Source organism: Akebia trifoliata, chromosome 14 (assembly GCF_017979445.1).
Source record: "Akebia trifoliata isolate Shusen 1 chromosome 14, ASM1797944v1, whole genome shotgun sequence".
Lineage (NCBI taxonomy): Eukaryota > Viridiplantae > Streptophyta > Magnoliopsida > Ranunculales > Lardizabalaceae > Akebia > Akebia trifoliata.
This window is the reverse complement of record NC_141388.1, coordinates 4,641,598-4,666,207: the sequence shown is the minus strand read 5'-3', so window position 1 is coordinate 4,666,207 and position 24,610 is coordinate 4,641,598. Positions and strand designations below refer to the sequence as shown.

The 24,610-nt window shown below is 38.1% G+C and overlaps 2 protein-coding genes and 2 pseudogenes across 3 annotated transcripts; 1 reads left to right on the top strand and 3 right to left on the bottom strand.

The window, feature by feature from the left end:
* On the top strand, window positions 1-4,008 carry LOC147385691 (TATA box-binding protein associated factor RNA polymerase I subunit C). Its single transcript, XM_086423594.1, has one exon. It carries the CDS (start codon window positions 172-174, stop codon window positions 2,995-2,997), a length of 2,826 nt encoding a protein of 941 aa, XP_086279720.1. The 5' UTR covers window positions 1-171; the 3' UTR covers window positions 2,998-4,008.
* A 765-nt stretch (window positions 4,009-4,773) lies between these two features.
* Window positions 4,774-8,364, bottom strand: LOC147385690 (uncharacterized). The gene is made up of 4 exons (XM_086423596.1): window positions 7,990-8,364; window positions 6,427-7,124; window positions 5,612-6,352; window positions 4,774-5,537 (listed from the first exon to the last, which is right to left on the bottom strand). Exons 1-4 carry the CDS (start codon window positions 8,066-8,068, stop codon window positions 4,851-4,853), a joined length of 2,205 nt encoding a protein of 734 aa, XP_086279722.1. The 5' UTR covers window positions 8,069-8,364; the 3' UTR covers window positions 4,774-4,850.
* Window positions 8,365-15,750: 7,386 nt separating this feature from the next.
* Window positions 15,751-22,496, bottom strand: LOC147385689 (putative LRR receptor-like serine/threonine-protein kinase At1g07550; annotated as a pseudogene). Its single transcript, XR_015171719.1, has 2 exons — window positions 16,545-22,496; window positions 15,751-16,359 (listed from the first exon to the last, which is right to left on the bottom strand). The product of XR_015171719.1 is annotated as a putative LRR receptor-like serine/threonine-protein kinase At1g07550 (transcript).
* A 223-nt stretch (window positions 22,497-22,719) lies between these two features.
* Window positions 22,720-24,347, bottom strand: LOC147385688 (protein CANDIDATE G PROTEIN-COUPLED RECEPTOR 7 pseudogene; annotated as a pseudogene).
* Between the last annotated feature and the right edge of the window lie 263 nt (window positions 24,348-24,610).

Here is a 24,610-nt window from a genome sequence, read left to right as displayed (position 1 = left end):
CAAGCCCAAGACTCTATGATTGGTGGATCTCGGATTGTGAGCGAAAAATTTCTCTTGTTCTAGTAATTCTCGTAGCAGAGTTGGGTTGCTGAGAGAGCTGAAATAAAAAAGAAATATCTGATCCCATTCGAAGAAGAAGAACTGAGGAAAGGATTCTCGCGCCCAATCTCGATGAATTTCTCAGAAGAGTGGAAATCACTTTGGTCGATCTCATCCGTCCATTCTCCACCTCTCCTCCTATCAGGTCCTTCTGCAAAACCCTTTGGTCCACTTCTCTTCACCCCTTCTCCTCAAACCCTAACCCTACTTTTCTCTTCTCCTTCTCTCTCTTCTCCAATCTCTCCTTCTTCTATATTCTCTCTCCACAAAGCCCTTCGCAACTTCACTCGACCCTCCAAAGATCCCTTCATCCTTCCCTCTGTAATCTCCTCCATCACTGCTGATTTCGATTCACAATCGGATGAAACTTCTCCTATAGTTAACAACAATCTTCAAATTCTCAGATGCCCTAACAATGATATCTTGGTTTTCTTCCCTACTGGTGAGAATTCTGATTTTGTAGGGTTTGTTAAATTATCATTGAAAGGTTCGAAACCTAAAATCATAGTTGATAATGGTGACAATGTGTTCACAGCTGATCATGGATTAGATTGCAGGATTCTTAAAATTTTAGTTATTTCTGTCACCGATTCGGGTTTGGGTTTTTCTTCAATGTCAGGTAATTCTTCTACGGTTGGGTTTTTGTTAGCTTGTACTTTGTTCTCTGTTAATTGGTTTAGAGTTGAAATTAGTAATTTGGGTTCGGATTTGGAGAAACCAATTTTAGTTAATTTGGGTACCAAAAAATTCAATAGTTCTGTTGTTCATACTTGTTGGAATCCACATGTGCCAGAAGAGAGTGTGGTTTTGTTAGATAATGGAGAATTATTCTTGTTTGATTTGGATGCTTGTTCTGGAGTTGAGAAATTGCCCATGAAGTTGAAAGGAACTAAGGTTGGAGTTTCGTGGGAGGATTTGGATTTAGTTTCAAATTCAAATTCAAATTCAAATCCGGGTACTACTAGTGTGGAGGAGAAGAATGGGTGGTTGAGCTGTGAGTTCAGTTGGCATCCTCGAATAGTTATCGTTGCTCATTCTAATGCTGTTTTTCTGATTGATTGGAGGTTTGAGAGGAGCATTGTCAGCACTTTGGCCAACATTGAGATGCTTGATTTGATTCATTCGGTAAGGAATGATAGATTTATTGCTTTTTGTAAGGCGGGCTTGGATGGTTTCTATTTTACGGTGGCGACTCGGTATCATTTACTCCTCCTTGACATCCGGAAGCCATTGATGCCTGTGTTGCAATGGGCTCATGGTCTTGATAACCCGCGTTACATCACTGTGTTCAGATTGTCAGAGTTAAGGCCAGCATTAGAGGAGGATGAATATAGGTGGGCTTCTGAGTCTGGTTTCGCCATTGTGTTGGGATCTTTTTGGAATCGTGAGTTCAGTCTTTTCTGTTATGGGCCATCTTCACCAGAGCCCCATGGATCCGTAGCTTCCAAAATTTTAAATTTTTGCAAATCTTTCTATGCATGGGGTCTTCCTTCAGAGCTTTCATTGTCGGGTTTCCAATGCCATTGTGGAGATTGTCTTTTAAGAGAGAATTTTTGTAGGACAAATCTTCCTGAATGGATCGATTGGCAGCAAAAAGAAGAAATGGTTTTGGGATTTTGTATTGTTAGTGATGATTTCTCGAATCCTCACTCTGAGGTAGATTGCTTTGGTGGATTCACATTGATTAGGTTGGTGTCATCTGGGAAACTCGAATTACAGAAATATCACGCCTCTTGGGATTTTAGTAATGTGAAGTCAAAAGAATCCGGGGAACAGACTTCATCACAGGTTGAAGATTCTCTTTTGTATTGTTTAAATGATCAAAAATATAAATTTCCTAAGAGATTTAAGTACCTGCGTCTTGACTATCTCCGTGAGTATTTGACTGGTGAACTTTCCAAAACCATGATTTCCAGAATACAAAACCTTTGTCCGGGTCCTCGTAAAACAATGTCATATACTCAAGACAGGCTTGAACTTATACGTGAAATGTTGAAAGTCGCAGGTGTGGATCAAATTGGGTCCTCTCCATCAATTGCCAATGTTTTCAATGGCATCACCTTGCCTATGAGCATATACGAGATAGCTTCAAGTCGGATGTGGGCAGGCTTACCTTTGAATCTTCAACAGTTGGCGTTTTCTAATTACTCAGAACTCATGGAAGTTCTTGTTGACCAAAAGAAGTTGCGTTTAGAATTCTTAGATGTTCCAAACTTGCCTCAATTGCCACCATTTCCCCTAAAGAAGCCTTCCAGTCGAAGCAATAAGTGGTCACACAAAGTGCAGCCGGGTGATGCACTTGTTGGTCCTGTGCTTCCTCTTCCTGTTCTACTCATTCTTGATGAGGTTAATAAGGATGAGAGCTGTTCGATCTCAAAAGACAAAATAAATGGGGTATCGGCTGATGCAATATTGACCCACCAATGCAATAAGATCAAGAAAGTGGCTAATGAAATGGTTTCATCAGGATCTGTTTCTGTACTTGATGGTTCCCATGCCGTATCCCTTGCCGATGACCGAGAGGAGAAGTGGGATGATTCTAAAGAGACAAAGTCTTTGTTCTTTTACAAACCATGTGCTTTTTCAGATAAGAACAACACCACTATAGGTCCTACACATGGAAAACCTGTTTTTGAAGATGATAAGTTCGATTCATTCATTTCCAAAACTCACGAGAAGGAGTTTATTTCAAATCCAATGAAGGAACCGGTTGGATTAGAAGTGTTCGATGACTTGTGCCCAATAGAGTTGAATTTTGATTTTCCTCCTATGAACTTTGGGTCCAAGGAGTTAAAAGGCTACAAATTGTTGAAAAGACAATTCTCAAAATGGCAGGAAGATTCCCAGCAATATCAAGATTTTCTTAGGAAATCTAAGATCCAAAAACGAGCTCCTTGATTTTTGGGTTCTCTTTGGAATTTTGGATATTTTTGTTAGTTCTTTTGCTGCTACTACATAAGTTTTATTACTCCGATGTCTATGAAGAAATTTCTGCTTGAAGGTGATTTTCCACTTCAGAAGGAAATCAACTAAGGATACTGTAGAGCAGAAATCTTAGAGATGTACCAATTGAAACACACACACACAAAAAAAAGAGAATAGAAAAGTCTCACTGTATATTAATTTATTTGGGACCATAAGGCTTATTCTGATGTATCCAATGAAAGATTTATTTGTTTTTGTTTTTTAATGCAGTTTCTTATTCCTTTTATGGAAAAAACAGGCTTAATATTAACGTTTGATCAGTGTTGTTATATTTTGTAAATTGGTTCCCAGCCTTACCACTTGATTCTCATTTACTTTTAAAAAAGCTTTGTGTTATTATATTCTTGTGAGCTGTGGATGGAATGGTGTCAAAGGTGCATGTAACTTATATGAACTATCTAACGGTAGGCTACTACGGGTATGGGTAGCATTATTTTCAGATTTTATCTTTTTGTTTTGATAAATATTTTCAAATTATTTTTAGCTTGTTCTTGACAAGCTTTAAATTAAGTTATATATGTTAATTTCATCATATAGAGACAGCTACATAAGGCCATCGCTCAAGGCTTCATAGTGGCGGTCCGATCATTGCTACAGATGTAATTATTTCCTGCCAAAGAATGGCAGGAAATTTGTTAAAACATAGTGACGGCTTGTGGCCGTTGCTTATATGGTAAACTAGAGTTGCTAAAAGTTGTTTTTGCCACCAATTTTTTTTTTCCCCTGATAATTTAGTTTTTAGTGATGGAAATTTCATTATGGTCATCGTTAATACATTTAGCGATGATGAACAACGGCCACGTTGGTTGTCGCTATGACCTTCAATGACAATTTTATATGCCTATAGCGACGTCCATGACCATCGCTATAGGTCTAGCTTCTAGTAGTGATCAGAAGGACGGACTTAGTATGTTTACTGCATAAAAAGATTTAATAACCGAAGTTTAACAATTTAGCTGATAAATGCCTTTTTAAGTATCAATTGTGAAGAAAATAGTGAAATTGAGTACTCATAAGTCATATGGAAACTTGTAAATCACCACAGAACATAAAAGCTAATTATAGTGCAGCAAGAAATTGGCATTGGAGATATATTTACACCTACACTGTTTTAAATATTATTTTGTTGTCTTTAATCTTAATTTATTCGTAATTGCACATTTTTAGAACACTTTTTTTAATTGTTGAAGAGGGACAAGTTTTATTTTTTCTTGTTTGAAGAATAAGATTTACTGCATCGATTGTGTGTGTGTATCAGTGTTTTTATTTAACACTATTGCTAATCATCATCCCATCTTTTAGACTTCTATTATATTTTTATTGCCTTTGGATATGTCTTCCATATATAATTTTATATTTGTTCAAGTTCTATTAACAATTTGTTGATGACAGTAGTTTAACTACTTATGCATTTATGTTTTAGATTTTATTTAATGAATATAGTTTATGTTGATTGAGTTTGAATGAGTGGATGATGATTGTTGCTCCGTAGGCATGGAGGTTTCCATGAATCATTTTTAGAGTCAGCATAGCTGCTCACTTATCCATCTATAATTTGGGTTGTTTGGGTTCAGACACTAACATTATTGGAGTTGCACACAAACATATAAAATACTACATATGGTATGAGATGATCAAAGAAAGGAATGCAAATTAAAACATATATATAAGGTGCCATTAGAGGCACCTTATATAATCATCCATAATAGTAAAACTTGTCGTACATAAGACTATATGGAAATCACATCTTCAACATCTTGCTCAACTCAAGCACCAACCTCCTTGAGAACACTCTCGGCAACCCCATTGGATGTCTCTGACTTCTTGTTCCCAACAAGATCCATGACACCAACATTATCAAGTTCAGTAGCATTTTCGACTAATTCAAAAGTATGCCAAGCCTTATTAGTATCCACTTTGTCCCTACTATTCTCCATTGGCCCAACGGAGCTGCTGACATCCTCAGGCTTGGATACATCATAGAATTTGTCGGCTTTGGCAACCTCAACGGGCATCATTGACTCCTCGGTCTCAATAGGCTCCTTGGTATCACTCTTAGGTGCAACATTCTCAATCCTCGATCCAATGGGCTCTTTGGCATCACTCTTAGGTGCAACATTCTCAATTCCCGATTCAATAATCTCCAAGCCTAGACCCTCCTCATAAACGTTAGAGTCTCTTTCCATTTTTGTATCAGTCTGGATCTGAGCCGTTCCGACTTCATCATTCAACTGTTGATATAGATCCTTGTAAGTTGCCTTTGACTCGACCTTATCAGCTCGAAATTTGGCTAACTCAAGCTTGAGTATTTCCTTCTCATGAATTGCAAGAGAGGCACTCTTCCGAGCCTCGTTGGCCTGGGCCAAAGCTTGTTGGATTACTAGACTCTGGATTGCAATTATGCCCTCGGCCTTTGAAAGTTGGCTCCTAAGCACGTCCAACTTGTAGGCAACCTGCAACCAAACACATATGGAAACAAGATATCATTATGGGAAGTTAAGTACCCAAGATGAGCCGAAAAACTTACCTCAAGAGCTCTTTCATAGACCGAAGTGTACATCTCGGTCTTAGCCTGCTCGGATAATTTTTCCTTGTCGGTCAAGTAGTCGAAAGACTTGGCAATGCGCTTGATGCCCAAAGGGTATGTTTGTCCTATCAGGTTGCACTTTGGGCTCGAGGCGGATGTTTGGGAAGCTGAGGTGTGTTGAGGCATCCGCACATAAAAACAATCCTTGTTGCTTGGTTGGGATAAAGGTATATATCTTGGCCCAACAGAGCTGCCGACATTCTCAAGCTTGGATACATCATAGAATTTGTCGGCTTTGGCAACCTCGATGGGCATCATTGACTCCTTGGTCTCAATAGGTTCCTTGGCATCACTCTTAGGTGCAACATTCTCAATCCTCAATTCATTAATCTCAACCACATTACCCTCATCATTCTCAATCATTGTAACCAAGCTGCTGCCTTCCTCATAAACGTCAGAGTCTCTTTCCATTTTGGTATCAGTCTCGATCTGAGCCATTCCAACTTGGTCATTCGACTGTTGATACAGATCCTTGTAAGTTGCCTTCGACTCGACCTCCTTATCAGCTCGAAATTTGGCTAACTCAAGCTCGAGTATTTTCTTCTCATGAATTGCAAGAGAGGCACTCTTCTGAGCCTCTTTGGCTTGGGCCAAAGCTTGTTGGATTACTAGATTCTGGATTGCAATTATGCCCTCGGCCTTCAAAAGTTGGCTCCTAAGCACGTCCAACTTGTAGGCAACCTGCGACCAAACACATATGGAAACAAGATGTCATTATAGGAAGTTAAGTACCCAAGATGAGCCGAAAAACTCACCTCAAAAGCTCTTTCATAGACTGAAGTGTACATCTCGGTCTTAGCCTGCTCGGATAACTTTTCCTTGTCGGTCGAGTGGGTGAAAGACTTGGCAATGCGCTTGATGCCCCAAGGGTAGGTTTGTCCTATCAGGTCGCACTTTGGGCGCAAGGTGGATGTTTGGGAAGCTGAGGTGTGTTGAGGCATCTGAACATAAAAAAAATCCTTGTTGCTTGGTTGGGATAAAGGTATATATCTTGGCTGACTATCTTTCTTAACCTTACGACGAGCACTCTGCATGGCCTTCCTGAACTCTTCCGAGTGGATCCCCGGTACAAGCTTCCTCTTCGACTGAGGTCGAGTTCGGATTCCATCATCCTTGGCGATGGGGAGGGGGACTAGATTTATGGGCATCTTGTCAAATTTTCCCTCGAAAATCTTTTGAGCTTTTGGAAGATTTTCAATAGATGCTTGTCTAGAATCCGAGCTTTGCTCATTGATAACCACCTGTGGAGGCGGCAATGAAACCGTACTAAACTCTGAACGAGTTGGCCAGGCCTTCCTTCCCCTCTGGGGAACTCTATGGGAATTGTAGCTCGGACTGAAGTGTAACTCCTGGTAATCTCTTTGCTCATGAGAGAGACCGAAAGATCGATATATCTTTGCTAGGTGTTCTTCAATCTGGTCACGAAGATCAGGTCTTTCGCTAATCCAACTATCTGCAGAGACACATAGGAGCAAAAATTAGCTAGGGTATAAAATAGCAGATATTGACAATTTGATGACACACCCGACAAATATTTGCCCGAGAAAAGGTTACACTCCTTGGGCCATGTTGATTGTTGAGGGATCATCCGAAATAAGGGCAAAACTAATTTGAAATTTTGAACGCCTTTAAGAATCTTGAAGACTTCCCTTGCCTAGTCTCAGGTTGACCCACAAGTAGATTAGGCCAACATACTTGAGGTTAGGATCTAGGGCTCCTCCAAGTGACAATGTTGAAACGAAAGTTACAAAAGAAATGTCGGACTAAAGATCCAACACATCAAATTTTTCACTGAAGTATTCTTGTAAGAGAGGTTCTATGTAAACAAAGATCCGCAAGGGTCTCCACGTGACTCCTCCCTCCCTTGTTGGTTGGATGATGTTTGAAATGATGAGGGGTTAGTTAACTATAGTAAAAATGGACGTGAAATTTCTCGTCCAAACTCTTGGCACCAGACACTTCGATGCACATGAAGGACAGTGATCGAGGTGTCACATGGATGAACTGATTAATTTATATGGCTGTCCATGCTTCTCCAAACTTCAGATCACGATCAATTTGAAGTCCCAAGAGAGGGCAATTATAGGGGTTTCAATTTTTTCATATAAGTAACAAAATATATAACGACAAGACGCTTTTGAAAAACTCTTTAATCTAGTAGCACCAGTCCCTTCCCTACTCCCTAGGTAATAAAAAACTTTCTCTTCAATGCTAGGATTTTCTTGTTAGCACCATCAACAATTAAACCACCATATATCTTTATGAGCCAAGGTCCAGTCATAGAAACATAAGTTGAAAATTGAAATAGTAAAATTTACCGTAGGCAACAATAGCTCCGAGAGTAGCCACACCCATTATAACCAGCAACACCATCGTCACCACCCATTTCTTTTCCATCTATAGAGAGTTTTCTTTTTGATAAACTTATGTAGCAAAGACCATTTGTTTATATAGAAAGGAACCAGAAGGAATGCTCTTTAGATAATTTCCAATGAGTCCATTGTAGGAATCGAACTATTGTTGCATGAAGACAAAAGGATAATTGTGACATGTTGTGTCACATTCAGGAGACGGCTGAGAGGGAAAGGAAAATTATATCCTCGAAGCACTTTGGAAGCTTTACATCCAACAGAAGGCTGAGATTTGAAGATACTTCCCTCATGATGATACCTAAGAATATGTATCCCAAGCAAGCTATACTATCCCAAGGCCAAGTTCAACTTCTCATAGTTTATAACTCTAGTGTTTAGCTTCCTATGAGAATTTGCCTTGGAATTATAGACAACTCCTACTCCAATTCCACTACTTTGTCAATTGGGATATTTACAAAAAAGTGATCAACTTTTGACGAATTTATGATTCCAGCTTACTGTTCCTTTTAATTACCAAAACATGAACGATAACGAGTTCAGAGATTTTTAAAGTGACTATTTCACAGGTTTGAAGTGACTAATCGGAAATAGTCACTTTAAACCTATTAGTCACTTTAAACCTGTGAAAATGGTTATTCACCCTTCTCAATTTATATTGGAAAATGCTAGCTTCAACTCATGGGTTAAGGCTCTCCATCAACATGACCGTTCGGATGTTAGGGATTACCAAGAAAAATGTATCCTTAGAGAAAAGCGTCTATTTTTGGGAACTGAGGTCTCTTAGAGCACCCAATTAATCCTCGGCGCACATGCAGTTCCCTCTACCCACAAGCACCAAGTAATTTTTGGGATACATCCCTGAGAGTGGCCCCTAATGTGGGAATCAAACTCAAGAGCTCCTCTTCCTGAAGCGTGTTCTTGGCCATCTCACCAACCCTTAGATGATTTAGGAAATACTGTAATTGGATTGGGCAGTGTAGATCGTTTAGTAGGCTTCGTGGCCTCTTAAGAGCTTGTTGAAATTAAATCCTTTATGATGATCTAATTCTAAAATATGATTTATTGTACCATCGTACACTTCATTAAAATGCATCGTAAGCTCACTCTAATACCCATCCTCTTAAATTATGGTGGTCAATGATGATTGTGAATTTTCTATAATCAATAGCTTTCAAGAATACGTTGATTGCAAAATCAATAGCTTTCAAATAATATGATAAGCTTATTGTTGAGATGGATGCGATCATTTTGTAGAATTAGTCGTTGTTAAAGAGTGTGATCATTGATGAAGAGTAGATTGTTATTTGTTGATGAGGTTAAGAATTCCATATTGATTTGTCTGTCCAAGAGAGATGATAGATGATGTCCCCACATACATAGAAGAGGATGAATAATTCGCTCAATTCAAATGGATCTCGATTAGGTCATGAGCAATTTACTCTAAGACCAAAACCTCATAGATTTTAATCTAAAAATGATTTAAGTCATCAAAGGGGTTACGATGGATCAATAAAAAGGTTCAATGCCAGTCACACGCTCTTTGTACGCTCCCATCACAGAACTGTACAAAACCATCAAGATCTGTCCTTGTGTATTCGAAGCAAAGGATCTCTGATTCTATGAAGGGAGCGTACAAAAAAGGGAGTCAGATTATCATGACTCTATCTATAACCATTTAATTAGAGTATGTTTTTCATTCAGGTGGACAATTCCTGCTTATATGTTAGCCAATAAAAAAATGTTTCCAAACTCCTAAAATTACAAGGAGTTTATTAATGAGAGCTTCTATTAACACACAATTTTCACTTATAACACACTAAACTACATGATAAGCATTTAATTTCAAAAGGATTGGTGCATTGTAAGTAAAAGTTGGTGTACCAATAGAATCTCTCTTTATTAATATATTCTCTTATCTCTATCCACATCATTTTCAGTTCATTTTATCATGGTTTTAAAACTTGTATATGAATCCAAACAACTTGTATTATATATATATATATATATATATATAGGTTCTTATCTTTGAATCAATTAAGGGACTTCCCTGCTTAGAGTTTCACAAACAAAACAACCAATGATCCTTGGTAAAGAGTGGCCATGAGAATGTCTACCTTACTAGACGCATCAATAGCTGTGAACACTTCCATTGCATTAAGCATAGGAGGCAAGGTGGTGCCTTGTGCTGGGGAGATGGTCACATTGGCTGGACCCACAACTGTGATCGGGTTTTTTTTTTTTTTTTTTTTGTGCACATTCCTTGTGGTACCATTCTCGGGCATCTTCTGAAGCATTTCCGAGAAGTAGAATACGACTTAGGCTGAGAATTGGGCTCTTGAGGGAAGATATCGATGGATATATTGATGGACTAGTTTGCAACGTTTTGTGCTTCCATGGCATACAATATATAACACTGCATATGGGGTACAATTGTCTGCGAATGAATATCCTTAGGGAACATGGGTGGGAGATAGATCGACATAATTTGGAAATCCTCTTGGTTTCCACTCAAGTTCCTGATGAAGGAAAATTAAACCAATAAAATAAGAACTTTCTTCTTGAATTTTCCACTTACCCCTTAATTACTAGATCTTGACCAAAAATCCTTTATCGAAATTGCTTTTTCTAGCTATTGGGTTCAACCGATTAATAAATAACTATCTCAAAAGAAAATTGAAATCCAAAACACTATCATATGGGTGGGTTCTAATTCTTATACATACAAAAATGTTAGCGTCCAAGACCTCATTAGGATGTAAGCATCTTCCACAACTTTGAATTTTCAAAAATGCCTTCATTATTTTGTTTTTAAGTCCAAAAAAAGAGAGCATATTTTAATATTTATAGAATATTAATGCTGGGGTGACATTGGATTTACTGAGATTCTCACATTTCTAATGTGGAGGTGCACACATAGCCGTAGATGCTTTTACTCGTATCTCGATGAAACATATCTACGGTTTTGTGTGCACACGTCAGAAATGTGAGAATCGCAGTAAATCCCAATGTCCCCCCAGCAAGGCTCATTATAGAATGGTATATTTAAAAGAATAATGATTTTCTGATTCCCCGACGTGGCATATTCCCCCATACGCTCCCCACGTGGCTGTGCATAGAACCATAGATCTTTTTCCTCGGGATACACAACAGCACATTTTTCTGGGGATGTACAGTTGTGTATCCCGAGTAAAATAAATCTATGGTTCTATGCAGTCACGTGGGGAGTGTATGGGGGAATATACCACCTGGGGGGATCAGAAAATCATGACTTTATTTAAATATGTCAATGGTATTTTTGTCCTTGTGCAATGAATAGTTTTTTTGAGTATCTTATTGAAATTTTTGATATTTATAAAGATGCCATTCTATTAAGTATCAAAATGCCCTTATTATTATTATTATTTTTTCACCAAAGGATCAAGTACTGAGGACATTTTCAAAAACTAAAAGTTATTGAGGATCGCCATGAGTTCTAGTTGTGTTATTTATTTGAATTTTTTTTGCCTTTGTGGATCTATTCTAAGGTTTGACTTTAACAGATCAAGATTTGGATTTTGGTTTTTGGTTTGGTGCACTATGATTTGAGGTCCTATTGGTTTTAGTTTTAAAAAAAAAATTGGTTAGGGAGCAGGGATAATCTGTTCCAGTTCTAGTAGAGTATCAATTAATTGGGTACCCATCGACACCACTAGACTCTAATGAAGTATTAAAAGGGACAGTGATCACCCGAATTCTTCACTAGAGCCAAAGCGAGTCCTGCTTCGAAGGTATAAGGCACTCCCGTTGTTCATCAGCCTATAGAAATTCGAATCCAGTCGCATTGCTTCGAGGGAAGAAATGAAGGGGACTTCTCCATCATTGGTCTTAACCAAGCATACATGAACTCGCTCACTCTTTGTTACGTAAGTCACTTCTTGGAACATTGGCTCTTCACTTAAGAGAAGAGCATTAATTTGGATTGTTTCACAACGTTATTGGAGTTGCACACAAACTAGAGTGACGGCTAAAAGTTTAAGGAACATACAAATAAAACATAAGCAACGATGATATGAGATGATCAAAGAAAGGCATTTAAATTAAAACAAACATTTAAGGTGCCAATAGAGGCACTTTGCACAAATAATTACAATCATCCACAATAGTAAAAGTCGTAGTAAATAAAACTATATGGAAATCACGTCTTCAACATCATGCTTAACTCAAGCACCAACCTCCTTGATGAAACCCTCGGCAACCCCAGTGGGCATCGCCGACTTCTTGGTCCCGACAAGCTCCATGTCATCAACATTATTAAGCTCAATGGCAGTTTCCACCGATTCGTAAGTCCTAGCCTCATTATCCACTTTTTCCCAACTATTCTCCATCGTCCCAACAAAGCTGCTGACCTCCTCAAGCTTGGGTACATCGTAGACTCTGTCCTCTTTGGCAATCTCGATGGACATCATTGACTCCTTGGTCTCCATAGGATCCTTAGCTCCATCATTCTCAGGTGCATCATTCTCAACCACCGATCCAATAATCCCAACCTCATTACCCTCATCATTCCTAATCACCGTAACAGAGTTGTTGGTCTTCTCATCATAGTCATGCTTGGTGTAGACTCTTTCCTCTTTGGCCTCAGTCTGGATCTGAGCAATTTCAACTCGGTCATTCAACAGTTGAAACATATTCTTGTAAGTTTCCTTTGACTCAACCTCAGCTCGGAATTTGGCTAACTCATGCTCAAGTATTTCATTCTCATGAATTGCATGAGAGGCTCTACATATCTCGTCTCTCACCCTCTTCCGAGCCTTTTGGGTCTCGGCCAAAGCTTGTTTGATTACTAAAATTTGGGATGCAATTGTGTCTTCGGCCTTCAAAAGTTGGCGCCTAAGCAGGACCAAGTTATAGGCAGCCTGCAACTAAACATGTATGGGAACAAGATATCGTGATAAGAAGCTAAGTATGCGGGATGGGCAAAAACCTTACCTCAGAAGCTCTTGCGTAGACCGAAGTGTACATATCGGTCTTAGCCTGCTCAGTTAGATTTTCCTTGTCAACCAAGAAGTTGGAAGACTTGGCAATGCTCTTGGTGACATAAGAGTAAGCTAGTGCTATCTGGTCCGATTTGATTGGGTTGCTCTTCGGGTGCGAGGCAGATGTTGGGGAAGCCGAGGTGTGTTGAGGCATCCAAACATCGAAAAAATTCTCATTGCTTAGTTGGGATAAAGGTATGTTTCTTGGCTGACTATCTTGGTCAAGCTTATGATGAGAACTCAGAATGGCCTCCTTGAACTCTGCCATAGGGATCCCTGGCACTCCCTACCTCTTCGACTGAGGTTGAGTTCGGATGCCATCATCCTCAATTATGGGGAGCGGGACTAGATTTTTGGGCATCTTGGATCTCTGTCCTCAAAAATTGTTCGAGCCTTTGGAAGATCGTCAATAGATGCTTGGTCAGAATCCAATTTTTGAGATTCCTCATGGGCCGTGGTAGCGATGGGTAAATCATTTATAGCAACCTGTGGAGGAGGTAATGAAACTGCGCTAAGCTCTAAACGAGTTGGCTGGGCCTTCCTTCCCCTCTGGGAATGGTAGCTCGGAATGAAGTGAAACTCCTGGAAATCTTGTTGCTCAAGAGAGAGACCGAAAGTTCGGATCATTGTTGTTAGGCGATCTACAATCAGGTTGGGTCTTTTGCTGATCGAACTATCTACGGAGACATATAAGACAACAGATTAGTACTCAATCCAACCTATAGAAAATGCATAATATGATGATCAAATTCACAATTGCTCAATATGATGATTGAATCTTGGTACCACTTTTATAGTGATCCTTTAATCCAATGATGAGGGCAAGATACTTGCTCATCGAATGAGGTAACAACATAGTCCTTTGACAGACCTCTCAGGCGCTCTGTAAAATCCGAAGTGCCTGATGTGGTCGAACAAAAACTAAGGTAAACAAGCATCTTGCTAAATATCCTTTCTGATCTCATGTCGACAGGGTCCTGTTGATACAGGATATTTTTTTTGCTAGTGTGGACAGGGTCTTGTTGACATGGCCTTAATGGTGTCAACAAGATCATGTCGGCGCTGCCTAAAAAAAACTTTTTGATTAATGGTGCCTGTAATTGTGGGTGTCTCTCCTAAACCCAATAATCGAAAATAAAGCATGGGTGCCCCAACTAAATATATGGGAGCCCTTAACACGAGGCTTTTTACAATGCATTAGATGATGAAGGTGTTATTGGTGATGGTGGCCACTCATTGAAAATTTTCTCTTCAATGTTGGGAAGCCAAGATCTTCTTGTAGGCACCATCAACAATTTACACCAGTATCAGATCTTTAGCAGTCAATATTGAGTCATAGAAAACGTGAGGCCCACAAAAACATATGTTGAGAATTGAAACTTGAACAGTAAAATTTACTGTAAGTAAAAGCTCCAAGAGTAGCAACAGCCATTATAACCAGCAACACCATCACCACCCATTTCTTCTCCATCGAGAGAGAGAAAGAGCTCCTTTTGATGAACTTATGTTGCAAAGACCATTAATTTGTTTATATAGAAAGTAACAATCAGGAATGCTCTTTGGATAATTTACAATTAGTCCATTGAAGGAATCGACTTATCGTTGCACATGGTTTTAAAACTCGTTTTGATGTCTCATCTCACCCATGAATGAGACCGAGCCGTCTCGGACGATTTGTACAATTTATTTGAGTCATCTGTTCAACAATAACACAATGGACTGACTTTTGAGAAACACATCAGGTTGGAGATGACTTGTCAATCCGTCTTGTTGTTGCAAGACATAAATACGATGTTGTTGCATGGAGACGAGGGATCATTGTGACCATCAAAGGGGTCACATTCAGGAGAATTCAATGATGAAGTAAAATATATTCTTTAGATGGCTTTTCTTGCCTTTCCTGAGAGGAATATTCTATCCTACAACAACGTTGGACGCTTTCCATCCAACAGACAGCTGAGATATGAAGATACTTCCCTTGGGATGATACATTAGAATATGTATACTAAGAAAGCTGCACTATCCCTAGGATGCTTGAAGTTACACATTCTGATAGTTTATAACTCCAATGTTTGATTGCCTATGAGATTTCCCCTTGGAATTACAGACAACTCCAATTTCAATTCCAATACTTTGTCAATTTAATCAAATTTTCTTGGAGTACTACTGGGTGGTGTAGATCCTTTGATCAGCGGTATTCGTGGCCACTAAGAAGCTTATAGAAAGTAAATCTTTCGTGATGATCCAATCCTAAAATATGATTTGGTTCATCATTGTACACCTTATTAAAATGTGTTATAAGCTCACTCTATTACTCATCCTCAAACTTATGGTGGTCAATGATTCTAAAATCAATAGCTTTCAAGAACATAACTGTCAATGAAGAGTCGTCGATTGCAAAATGAGTATTTTTGAGATGAATGAGATCATTTTGTGAGATTAGTTGTTGTTAAAGAGTGTGATCATGGATGAATAGTAGATTGCTGCTTGTTTATGACATTAAGAATTGCATATTAAGTGTGTCTGAGAGAGATGATGTCCCTACTTCTTTACTATTATAATGAGAGAAGGCAGGGTAGAAGTGGTTCGACACCAAAATTTGAGTGGCAATAAATGCCCCCCACTTTTACATTTAAATTTAATATAATCAGGGTCATTTTTGTAAAAAAACCAAGAAAATTGCAACCACAGGTCCCTAAAACCACGTTGATCAATTTCAAACAAATAAACCCTTCATATACAAGTGTGTTTTCACCAAAAGGAAACAAAAACAAGGCCAAAGGAAACAAAGAATAGTAAAGAGTAGCCATGAGAACGTCTACCCTTATTCGGCATATCAATATCTGTGAACACTTCCATTGCATTAAGCATAGGAGGCAAGGTGGTGCCCTGTGCTGGGGAGATGGTGACATTGGCTGGACCCACAACTGTGACTGGGTACAACGACACCACATTGCAATTCCCATACACCCTAGGGACCTCAGTCTGGTTCTTTTCGTGCCCATCTATGTATATCTTCACATTCCTTGTGGTACCACTCTTGGGCACCTTCTGAATCATTTCCAAGAAGTAGAATACGAAGTAGGCTGAGAGTTGGGTTCTTGGGGGAAGATCGACGGATATATAGATGGAGTCTGTAACATTTTGTGCTTCAATGGCATACAATAACACTGCATATGGAGGACAATTGTCTTCGAACGAATATCCTTTTAGCATTTGGAGGGGAGATAGATTGACATAATTTGGCATGCTTCTTGGTTTCCAAACTCGGTTGAAATCTTCTTGATGATCATTCAAGTTCCTGATGAAGAAAACTTAAACGAATAAAAGAACTTCCTTCTTGAATTTTCCAATCACCACTTAATTACTAGATCTTGACCCAAAATCCTTAATCGAAATTGCTTTTTTTTAACTATATATATATATATATATATATTGGGTTCGAGCATCTTTCATAATGCAAGTATTAAAAGGGACAGTGATTACCCGAATTCTTCACTAGAGCCAAAGCGAGTCCTGCTTCGAAGGTATAAGGCACTCCTGTTGTTCATCAGCCTATAGAAAAAGGAATATTCCAGTCGCGTTGCTTCAAGGGAAGAAATGAAGGGGACTTCCGAATCATTGGTCTTAACTAAGCATACACGAACTTGCTCACTCTTTGCTACGTAAATCACTTCATGGAACACTGGCTCTTCACTTAGAGAAGTAGTAACCGTAGCCCATAAATTGCCATCGAGCTCGAAATCAAATGTAGGAGGCTTCGAGAGACCGTCATAGTTACCGTAGTAGAATCCGCTCGAAGGAGATACTTACTGTCTTGGCTATATTTGAGAGGTAAATTGTAGCAATTGGTGGTGCTGGTGGGGAAAAAGCGTAGTGAATTCATCTGAGGGGTTTGGGTTTTGGTGATTGAGATGAGTTTGTTTTGTCCTGTTTTTATGAACTCTTGGTCTGTTCTCCATGTTGTTTCATTGAGTTCATTTATTATTTCCTCTGTTGCTCCACAGTCAATTTGCAGCCAAGAGTAACCTTTGAGAATAAGATACAAAAACCATTTAACGATTGGGGCGTAAGATTAATAAAGTTTTTTGCAATAATCCGGATGATCAAATACGTTTAGTAGATCTATTTCAATACGAAATTCGGAACCACAATTAATATCAAACACTATTTAGGGCCTGTGGGCGTGGACACATTAGTGTTTGCCTCACACCGTACTCAAACTTAGCATCAAAAACCAAAGTGATTGGTGATTTCAAGTACTTGGATTTCACTGCTAGAATCCAACAGAAGTACTGATCACCTAATGAGGTAAAAAACATGTTTGAATTTAATTTGTGTAACCCCTCTAAAAAAAATTCTGAAGCGAGGTACCTAGGCTTCTTAGAGCACCTGATATGTACTTGGGGCAGGAATAATCTTCCCCTCAAGGTAATCTCTAGGATAAATCCCTGAGAGAGGACTAATTAAGGGGGGATTCAAACTCAAGACCACTCCTTGAGCGTGGTTTTGGCCATCACACCAACTTGTCAGGGTTGTAAACTGGAAAATCCGTCGTATTGGAAATAATAATAATTGGGCCAATTAAGGTTGTGGCACTTGATGAGTTTGCTTGGTGGGGAACAAAGTTTTTTGTGGTTTTGGAACCATTAAATACACCTCCACCACCCCCCATGGGATCTTTATTAGTTAATGCTGAGCCTCATAGAATATAAAGAGCCCATGATAATGAAACACACCTAGAAACTGAAATAATAATATTTACCATCGGAATTTAAAATTGATCTATGATGTTGAAAATGAACAGCTATCAAACTCCCAAATTTAAAATTGAATTTAATGTTCAAAAGTTTTTTTCTTCAAAGTTCTTAGGATTTCGTCCTCCATAACCCTGTGACATCAGAGAACTTCCTTACTATCTTAGTAAGGAAAATAGTTTTCTTTCTTAACAAACCATGGAATGAGACCCACATCTTTTATAAAAATTAAATACCTATAATATTCTCAATTCTTTTAATCAAATGCCTGATGTTATGGTATAATGGGTATTTATTAAAAGAATTGAGGGTGTGATAGGTATTTAACCATTTACAATGATGTAGGTCCCACTCTAAGGTTTGTTGAGTAACACACTTGAAGTTGGAAAGTTTTTATAATAAAAATGAAACAGATAAGTTTGCCTCGTAAATATCTCTAATAAAATTTAGATTAAGGCTAGCCTAACTAACTTGGTAAGATTTCAAATCTTTTTAAGGATTGTCGTACCTACAAAGATTATCACATTGACAATCCAACACCGCAGCCCTCCAGATTTCATGCAAAAGCTCAGATTAAATGAAAATATTCAAAAAATAATAATAATTGGATTCACTATGTCAGACATTGCGCTGATGTGGAGGTGCATACAAAATCATAGGTACTTTTTACTCATATCTAGATGAAACACATCCATGGTTTCGTGCACACCTCCACATCAACGTAGTGTCCTATGCCGTCACTTCAGCTTTTTTCAATTTTTTTTAAGTTCTTAAAATTTTGTCCTCTACATCCTTATGATATCTGATCATGTATTTAAATATTGCAATTATGCAATCAGAATTAACTTAGTTGGCAAAGTCTTTGGGTGATGATACTAGAGACCTGGGTTCAAATCCTTCAAAGTTACTAAACTTATTACAAATAGGCTTATGGAAAAATCAAAAACTTACCATGGAAAGTGTTTTAAAATTTGCAAGAATTTAAAACTTCATGAGCAAGCAAAACCATTACCATCACCACCCATTTCTCCATAATATATATATAGGGGAATGCTAACGTCTAATACTTCATGGGGACATTAATATTGTCCAAAACTTTTTTTTTTCCAACAATATCCCTCCTTGTTTTGTTTTTTAGTGAAAAAAATAAAAGCATGTTAATCTTTTACACAATAAATACATTATTATAACATTAATAAATACATTTATTATGTTGGCATTAATTGCCAAAGCATTTACTACAAAACAAAAACAAAAAAAGATATTTAATTCAAAATACTTAAATACTCGTAACATTTATTATATAAACAAGTATTTATTGTGTAAAAGATCAATACATCTTTGTCTTTTTCATTAAAAGACAAAACGAAAAGGAATATTATTGAAAAAAAGTGTTAGATAATGCTAACGTCGCCATAAAGTATTGGACGTTAGCATTTCCCGTGAAATTTCTTGAAGGAGGAACTTGTGCTGAAGCTCACTTGTTGTATAAGAAAGGAACCACCAAGGTTGCACTTTTGGACTATTTCAAATGGAATTTATTATTATTATTTTGACGCGTGACAGGAAGAAAGGATACTACAATCTCTCATGTATGTCTCCAGCGGCATCCTCTTACCAAGGATATTTCTCAATCACTTGGAAGGTCCAAAATCAGCAGCACTGTTACATTTCCTATAGCAAAAAAACTGAATTCTATCCTGGAATTGGCTACATTCTCTATGGCAAAAACTGAATTCTACAGTGGAATTGGCCAGCTCTACTCTCGATAGCCTTGATCAGTCTCTCCTCTCTCCAAGTCACTATGGCTGCCCCATTTATAGACTCGATAGCCAGCTAGATATTCAAGTAGATAGCCATTGTCATCCCCTTCGGCATAGCTTGCAACTCATGGAACAGCAGACTTGCCTTGAATTTATTACACCTTTTTTTAAGAACGAAACTCTTAATTTGGAGAAACTCGTGGCAATATGCTCTTGGAAAACGATCCTCTAAGCCTGAGGAGGACGTTCTCCCAAGTTGTTTGATGGCCTTTGGATTCCCGTGGTAATGCACAAAAAATATTTGAAGTACCCAAAATATCCTTTTTCACTTATTTTATCTTAACTGCGTATTTCAATGATTATTGAAATACACTCCAATGATTTATGGAAAATGACAACTAGAGAAACGATACACACATCATTTTGAAGATTTAGGCAGAACTTTTGATCCTTGTTGTTCAGGCCATTTTTGTCCCCTCCTGAGATTAAGCCGTGTTCGTGGAACTGGTGATACCTTTGTATGAACTGAGTCCAAACTAAACATATTCCAAATTACCCCTTACTCAAGACCATCACATGTGTTCCTCAGATTTCACCACACCCGTGCATTATATCGAAGAAAGGAATCAGAGCCTAGATCAGTAAGGGCCCAATATTTAGGCAGTGGGAAGGAGCTGGGGGGCCCAACTATAGCTCCGACTTCTTTACAGCTCGGTCAAGACAAATCTAAAGCAATCAAGAGAAGCATTGACTCAATCTCGGCTCGGATCTACATCCAGCTCAGTCTAAGGGTGTCCAGCATAATAAGACGAGGAATTTAAGGATATCATTACTCTCCCCTCAACCAAATCCAGGCATTAAATGCGAAATCCTACAGTATTTACCAAATAAGTCCCAGAAAAGACATTCTCAACCGTAGGATCTACGTGTAGTTCATCTCAAAGGAAGTACACAAATCTCAAAGAGTGAAATCCCATAAAAGCCTCCACATGAGTATCTATTTTATTATTATATATGCATTTTAGATATTTCTTAAAGAAATTATGTAACTACTAATTCATTAGTTTCAAAAGCAATGTATTAAAACCACCAATAAAACAACGAATTCCCCACTTTTAAAAGTGGTGAATTTTCCATTGAATATATCTTTATGAAACACCTAAAATGCATATGCATTTGTGTTTGGATTGAAAGTCACACTCAAATGGTGGAACCAAATTTTTGGGATGAGCTTTAATGATAATGATAAGAACAGGAGTTCTGTTTCAGTTATATTGCTAGAGAGGCATTATGCCTCTCCCTCCTCTAGTGTATGAGGTTGATGTGACTCAAGACCTTAGCCTCCATAAATTGGTAAGAATCTAGTTCCCTTTTAATTTCCTCTTTCATGTGTACCCTAACCCTGCTTGCAACATCAAAAGCTCCTAAAGCTGAGATCTAATACATACATCACCCTCTCAAATCCTCTTCAAGCAGTCCCATATAGACAGCCACCAGGTTTCCTTATTTATTATCCCTTCAAAACAGCCCATCTCATCACACATTCATCCATTCAGAGTATTGTGACCTGACCCCAACCAAAACCTATTCATACACAATTTCTACCATACTAAACAGTACCTTTAATCCTCTGTCATCCAGAAAATCAAACAATTTCATAATTCATTAAATCCCTGATACCCTTCCCATCATTATCCTATATGTACAACTTAAAAGTTCACTTAGCTTGAAGGACCTATTCATGACATGGGTTACAGCACAACAGCATCGTCATCATTTTACACCTTATTTCAACTCTGGTCAGCGACATGACTCAGATTTCTCTGTTCAACTCTATCCAGAGCTAGATCTTCTATCAAGGCATGTGTTCAAGTCTTTTTTAACCAACTCAACCCATTTAAAATTTGACCTTCTGCCTTTTTTATAATCATTGAATTTGCACTCTTCACTAATGTTGTCATTTATCTTTGTTTTATATGCACAAACCATTTCAATCAACTCTTTTTTTTTCAACTCCTACTGGGTAATTTATTCTTGGATTCACCTGAATGGGCTTTGTTCTAATTTTTTTTTTCCTGTCCTGGTCTTTCTACTCATCCATCTCAACATCCTCTTATTTGCTATACTAATTTTATGAACAAGTGATTTTTTATTTCCTAACATTCAGTCTTTTAAAGCATAACCAACTTCATTGATATCTTGTATAAATTCTCTGTTAGTTTGATTGGTAGGTATCGATCGTGTAACACTCCAGACGTGCATCTACACTCGCCACTTTAACCATCCAACACCATTCTACAAGTAACATTGTCACCAATCTCCATGCCTTACACATAATCGAACCAAAATAATGAAAATAATCGTTTGGCATTTCCTATTGTTTAATTTAAAAATGTCTCATCCTTATGAGAATCCAAACAAAGTGCACTACATATATTTTTTGTTGGTCCTTATTTTAAAAGCATTATTAACTAACATTAGTCTCATCAACTAACATTGCATCATTTACAAATAACATATACCAACTAAGTTCACTCCCTCTTTATTCTCATCAACCAACATTGCAACATCTAAAAATAACATAAACCAAGGAACCTCCCCTTCGATATGAGAAATTAGTCCATCTATAAATAATGACAAAAAATATAGACTCAAAGCCGATACTTAGTGTAAACCTGCTGTAACTAATACTAATGAAGATGGAACTCTTTTTGTGATCATTGACTTGTTCCTTTCCTTGTTTTGTTCTTTTTTAGAGGCCATCTCGGCCTCCTTGTATTTCATCTTCCTTTTATTAATATATTACACTTATAAAAAAAAAAACTAATACTAATGGCTCGAACAACAAAACCACCTCAATAATTGACTAGTTTCAAATAAAGAACAAAACAGAAAATTGCACAAGGGACCCAAAACAACCACTTTGATGAGATGGACATGATCACCATATCACTCATATAAGTTATGTAATCTTTTAAAAAGAAAGAAACTTTAAGGGGCGGCAAAGAGAAGAAACGAATGATAGAATTTTCCTAAACAAAAGAAAATGCAAAAATCCCAAATTTACAATTTGTTTTATGTAATTATACTTTCATAAGAACTAAAACTATTTTATCTATATCGTAGCCAAAATAATAAGAGTACACCAAAATCTACCATCGTGAATTTAAGAGCATATCAAGTAACATCACCAAAGAAGCAAACACAAATAAGCAAAGAAGCAGAAAAAAACCAAATGCAAAGCTTACTCCGTACATCAAAATTAGCACAATTCCACTTGTGGAACCCAACTTTTGAAAAGCTACTGTCAGAGTAGTAAAATCCAATGAGGACCATAAATTGCTTCAAAGCTCGAATTCTTCATCCCGAAGAATTTTCTGTGCGGTCTCTTCATCCTCCTCGTCAAGAACAAAATACTCGTTTCTCTCCTCAGGGCGAAACATATAAAATATTACCAAGTAGAAAGCGAGGCTCGCAATTTCCTCGGTCGCATTACTCACCCACTGATACTTATACACAGAAATCGTCCTGAGTGCGTACACGATAACTCTCGTAAAATACAAGTACCCAATCACAACAAAATAGAATTTCTTGAAAAGTGTCAACTTTGCCAAATTCCTTGCAGCCTTCCCATCCGTTTTTGAAGTTTCCTTCAAGGATCTAACCGACCAGACAATGGGGAATATAACCGCACAACAACACAGAATATCGACGAACAATAAAACTTGATTCCAAGTAACCCAATCCTTAATAAACGGACCTGTTTCACCGATCACGACAGATGCCACATTGGCGAGAACCTGAAGTGGGATAACAATCATCAACACTTTCTTCTCTTTCTCTTGCAAGAATGGTTTCAAGAACGACCACCCGGTACCGATGAGAACGATCACAGTGAAGAGTAAAGTAACCCTAATGAATTGAAAAATGTAGAACAAAACATCCCAACCGTGTGGTGTACCTGTGACCTTAACATAGTGTTTATCTTCCGCCGCACAGATCAAGTTCAAAGCTTTCATCAAGATCAATCCCGCCATTAAAAGATGGATTCGATGCATAGAAAGCTTGTTTTTGATACAGATGTAGATCCAAAACCCTAGAAATACTAAGTAAGCTAGAAAGAACAAGAAGTAGAGTATGGGTAACTGGGTTTGACCTGCTGGAAGGTAATCTTTGACTCCTGATTCGAGATTGTAGATCTCGGTCCGTACGTTCATGGTGACCTGAGATCCCGGAGCGCAGTTGGAGTAGAACAGACTGTACTCGTTAGGGTCGGTGATTGGGTAGGAGCGGTTGAAGTTGGGGGTCTGAGATAGAATCAATTCTTTGAAGGTGAAGAGAAGTTTGATGTATTTGCTGTCGAGGACACAGAAATTAGGGTTTTGTTCGATTTCCATGAGGACTTGAAATAGGGATTGTTCAGAGAGGAGGAAGAAACCGAGACGAGAGAGGTCTACTTGAGAGAGAGTGTAACTGTAGGAGACTTCGCTGAGGGTGACCGACACGTGGCCGTAGTGGGTGAAACCGAATTTCTCGAAGAGGATCATGGGACGGGAGTCGGCCATGATTTGTAGGTTTTTTATCTCTGCGGAGGAGAATGGGAGGAGAAAGAGGAGGAGCGAAATTGAGAGGAGAAGGTTGAGGGCATTTTCGGCCATTTTTTTGTGAAATTCTCAGAGACGAATTGCAGAGAGAGAGCTTTGGAGGTCTCTTGCCTTGCTGTTTTGGTTTTAGTGCTTGATCTATTTCTTGTTGCAGCGTGAGAACAACGAAACAAGGGAGAAGGATACAATGGTGGATGAAATGAAATACCGAAAATGCCCTTCGTCTATCTCTTTTTTCCTTTTTGGATGATTTAGATATACCCCTTCACTTTAATGAATATTTTAGATACCCCTACGCTTTTGCTCTGATGGGATGTGATTATGACTTCAGTCTTTCTAAATAAACTAATGAAAAATGACTTAAATACCATGATTTTTAATCTTATTTTTTCCTTCTCAAAACTAACTATTTTCAAGCCCATCTACTT